We start from the raw sequence: 5,000 nt of genomic DNA on the forward strand, positions 1-5,000 counted from the left end.
TTATATTTGACAGCTGGTTCAGGGACGGTCGTTGATTCTTCCCTTGTGAATACAGTTGTGAAATATGCATTTATTAATTTGGCTTTTTCCAAAGCCTTTGTTATAAGATTACCTTCTGAGTTTCTTAATTGGCTAATGCTGTTTTTTAATTGTTTTCTACTGTTTACGTATGCAAAAAATTCTTTTGGGTTTTCTTTACTAGCTGAAGCCACTCTTTGCTCTTCATTGATCTTGGCCTTTCTAACTAATTTATCTACTTTTGGGCTTACGTTCTTGTGCTCGGAAATTTCATGAGTTGAAGGCTGTGGACTCATTGATTTATGTTTGCTGTCTCTACTTTTTATCGCATTGGCTATTGCTGTTGAACAACTTAGGTTGTGGAGTGAGTCCCATTTGGTAAAATGTCTCTCTTAGAGAGAGAGAGAGAGAGAGAGAGAGAGAGAGAGAGAGAGAGAGAGAGAGAGAGAGAGAGAGAGAGAGAGAGAGAGAGAGAGAGAGAGATAGAGAGAGAGAGAGATTGTTACTTTGAGGAGATAGGAACTTTTTTCCTTTCTCTTTTATATGAGTTTTTCTTTTATCAATAAAGTATTTTTCTGGCATTGTGCACAGAAGGTAGCATATAAGCTACATGGAAAAGATTATAGTAAACTAAGCTCTATAACATTGTGAAACCCCTCTCGGAGTCCCAACTTTGTATATTTGACAAGAAACGAATAGAGTAGTGCTTACACACAGAGATTTGACTTTAATTCTTAAGGTCATCATTCCGTAGTTGTATTTGCATCGCAGTCATAAATTTTATAACAATTTATTTTTTATTTTTAGTTCCATTACAAAATTAGAGTGTGTATTAGAATGAAGTTATTGTTTCTGGATTCCATTCCTCAAATATAATTCCATGATGTACAGTATATTTGATATTACACTTTTATAATGATGTACTTACCCTTTTACCCCAGGGAGAGCTAAAACATCATTTATTTCTAAATTAATCTAATTGATTTTATTTTTTGTTGTTGTCTTAATACCCTGCTTCTCAAAAATTTTTCAGACTTAAAGTTATGACCTACGTGATGGTTTAGTCTACACAAATATCTTAGTGATCGCTGATTTGATCAGGTCTGCCAAAGAACTCCATCATAGAAAGATTAAGATAAGTGTAATAAATATTGAGATACCTGACCTCTGCATACATGATCTGGGTGTGAAAGACTTGTCCCTATGAGCATAATTTCTAATTTAATGCAGAAAAGTTCCCTTTTAGAGTTCTTCAAGTCTTATTTTTCATTTTAAAGACATACATATACATCTAAACACTGATAAGAGAAAGGCAATAAACTGCATAAGAACACTGGATGCAACATTCAAAACAACTTAGTAGAGCAAAAGGTTCTCTCCTTAAAAAAATTTGTGCTTTGCTAAAAAAAGCTTTAATGCTCAAATATCCAGAAAAGGGTGTTGGGTGACAATGGAGGATCCTCAGTTATTATTTTAGGTACATAAAGTGATACAGCCAAAAAAATAAGTGATATTAAACAAGAAAGTGCTAAGATACTGAAATAATGCTAAATATGAAATTTTGATTTTTTTTTCAAAGCATCCGAACGGTAAATTCGTGCAATCAAACACACACACATTCATGACATATGGGACTTCAATGGTCTAATATAACAAACACTAAAGTTACATAAATCCAATTGTGAGGAATAAATTACTTTAGTGGCAAGAAACACCAAAAATTGTTATGACGTATGAAAACGGTCGTCAGCTGATATATAAAATTCAGAATGAGTTTTGAAACCTTAGTTAACTGACGCCATGATAAGAAAAATAGTATACCAGTTAAGAACATCTAAACGAAAATTTGAACTACCAAGATCTACTGATATTAAGACGTGGATAAAACATTAAACAGCAACGATTTTATAAAATGTGAGATGTGCTTGTGGGCACAGTCAAAATACCGGTAAAGTAAAATGTGACATGTATTGTCATCAATTTTGAATCTAATTATACTTTCATGATAAGTGACACCCTCCAAAAATGAGAGAAGGCTAAAATTAAGATATGGATTGAAAGGTCTTGGTCAAACACACAGACATCTCAGTACTTCCTTGACATACATTGTCGAGACACGTAGATGATAACATCGAGAGGTGGATTCAAGGGCCATAACCTCATAAAACAGAAGCTGGAGAGGAATTCAAAACTAAATTAGCAAAAAGTATAGACAGTACGCTTACAGTGAAATATAGGTCATGATATAGAGTACACAAATCAGTAAAAAAAATAAGTAAAATAAAAGAAAATTAAAAGGTTCAAAGTTTAAAAAATTGAAAAATCTGAAAAGTTCTGTTATATTCTGAGAAGAGTAAAAATTCCTATAAACAAAAGCAGCCAGTTTTCATTATTAATTTTCATATCTCATATATATATATATGTATATAGTGAAAGAGAGTCTTGTTTAAAAAAGAAAAATGAATCTGATGTAAATGAATTATAAAAACAAATAACTGGTAGTAAAAATAATAATAATAAATGGTAAATAAAACTGTTTAATGTATAAAACACATGAAAAAAGTAAAGTATGACTAAATAAAAGATATTTTGAGGTCATGGATGCATAGGGACTTACTATGATGCACAGCTCTGATCTGCCCTGACCTGTCGTGGTCCAACTGGTTGGACGACTCGGTCCGGCTAGAGGCAGGTGGATCTGTATCCGAATCCGATCCAAATGTATCATATTCCTCACTCTCAGATTTCACAGATCGAGGGGCCGGTGTAGGATGACGTCCCCGTATAGCCACACCCCCACCCCCTCCTCCTCCAACTCCCACTCGACAGTAGGTGTCACCAGTAGAAGTGATCCTCTGTTCAAGAACAAAGTCATAAAGAAAATAAGAAAGAAAATAAAGTTTATGCTGGATTACAATAGGACTGCACATGGGCCGATACATTTACAGAACTGTTACTCATCTCAAGGCATTGTTTCTTTATTTCCGATCATTAATTTTCTGTGTGTATGAACATTACTAAGTAGATTTTGTGTACACTAAAGATTGTTGATACTAAAAATACTATATGGAAACATAACAAAATATGTATCTGAAAATATGTAGATGTTTTGCTTAACAAAAATATATCAAAATTATGAATTAAAAAGAACAGTCTTCAAAAATCAAATTTGGATTAATTTCTAATGTTTATAATACTAGTATCGCTATCAAATACCTTTAATAGATTGATACATATATATCCATCCAATCTGAATGCAATAGATTTGATGATATAATCATACATCAACACCATAATTGCCAGACAAATTATGTTATCTGTAATTAAAGTTTCAGTGCAGCATACATAACAGCAAGTACTCAGTTTTGCTGTTACACTTTAAAATCAATTTGATCTTACTTCCTCAAACCATATCATGACCACATGTTGGTGAATTTAGTGTGTTGGTAGGATAATACTTTTAAACTTACATAATTCTTTTTTTTTTTTTTTCTTTTTTTTTTTTAAGAATTTTATATAATTTCAATGCAGAGCTAATGCCCACATTTACTGATTTTTCCTTACAGAAAAATATAAAGTTAATATGGATTGGAATAAGAAATATTTTTTAGTTCAAGTGACGACTCTGGAAAGCAAGTAATAAAATGTCTTTAAAACCGTTATGAGATGAGTCTGAATAACAAGGTTGTTCTCCAAAGATAATACATGTTTCTTTGTATACACAGCATAACTGGTGTCGTATCATTATGTGCAAATATAATTCCCCCTTACTTGCATAATGGCTTCTTTTGGTTGTAGAAAAATTACAGGTTAATATCTGTCGCCCAGATTTGCTATATGTACGAGTAAAATATATAAGAAAACACCTGAACTTTCCACATCTCGTTATGGCACTGGTTAATATAATCATTCAACACAAGATTCTTGTAAATTTTTATGTGTAACAAAATTTTATTCTTTTACCTTTATTCCTTTAGAGTTGTTAAGGTATAAATGAATCAGTTACCCTTTTATGATAAAGGTTTATTTGATGTCAACTTTTGAAACTATTTCGGGTGGAAAAATTTATTTCTTTAAAGATGACGAGTCTTAACGTTTTTGGGTGTTTAGACTTATTCTTTAACTCACATTCTTTGGTAACATACAAATTATGAATACATCTATGTATATCTTATTTGACCTTCAGAGTAACTTGTACTCCTTAATTAATGAAATGTTCATAACAAAATTTAAAAATTTTGAAAATGAGGGCGACACATTATGTAAGTAAGAAGAAAATTTTGTCTTAGACTGATCAAACTTAATATCATCATGGTCTCACCTTCTTTGTCTGGAGAAATATCCTTTCAAAACTGGTTATAATTATGAGAAAAACTGAAGACCTGCCTCTATACTGCTGAGATATTTTGATAAAGGTTGTCATATCCACTTCCAATTTTCATGCAAATTTCAAAATTCTACTCCAAGTTTACTAAACAAAGCAACTGCACTCATTACCATTTTTACCTCTCTCTGTGCCATGACATCTTTATACGGACATGGTTGGTAATGGCCGTGAGACGGATTGTGGTGTTGCTGGGGTGTAGGCTGCTGTAACCGAGGTCGTTGCTGTTGTTGTTGCTGTTGTGGATGGGTGCTATTCATTTGGAAGGTTGCATAAGGGTAGATGTCGTCTGCGTATTCTGTCAAATCAAATTCCACTTCACGAACTATGTCACAAGAGAAAATTATTGTAATACCGATGCTTGCCTTATCATAGTTGGGAAAAAGATTTGATTATCATGTTCATCATGGAAGTGGCCAGGCATATATCATTTAGAAGACATAAAGAATCAAATCCTTTTACCTTGCACCAAACAATTTCATTTGATTCTTTTTATATACATTATATATCTCAATTCTGAAAGTTTATAGTACCTACTCTTCTTTTTGTAATAACATAATTGTGATTTCCAACGTTTCAGAATTGAAATGATGTAAAA

At 32.3% G+C, this 5,000-nt stretch overlaps 1 protein-coding gene across 1 annotated transcript in view; it reads right to left on the bottom strand.

Annotated features, from left to right (window-relative positions):
* Positions 1–5,000, bottom strand: part of LOC137618429 (cell adhesion molecule Dscam2-like) — a 225,784-nt gene that overhangs the window by 2,498 nt on the left and 218,286 nt on the right. Inside the window, exons 34-35 of the mRNA XM_068348598.1 lie at positions 4,516–4,727; positions 2,636–2,873 (exon numbers count right to left, since the gene is read on the bottom strand). Of these exons, the coding sequence (XP_068204699.1) occupies positions 2,636–2,873; positions 4,516–4,727 (450 nt within the window). The remainder of the gene's footprint in view (positions 1–2,635; positions 2,874–4,515; positions 4,728–5,000) is intronic.

Source organism: Palaemon carinicauda, chromosome 2, assembly GCF_036898095.1.
Source record: "Palaemon carinicauda isolate YSFRI2023 chromosome 2, ASM3689809v2, whole genome shotgun sequence".
In the NCBI taxonomy this organism is placed as follows: domain Eukaryota; kingdom Metazoa; phylum Arthropoda; class Malacostraca; order Decapoda; family Palaemonidae; genus Palaemon; species Palaemon carinicauda.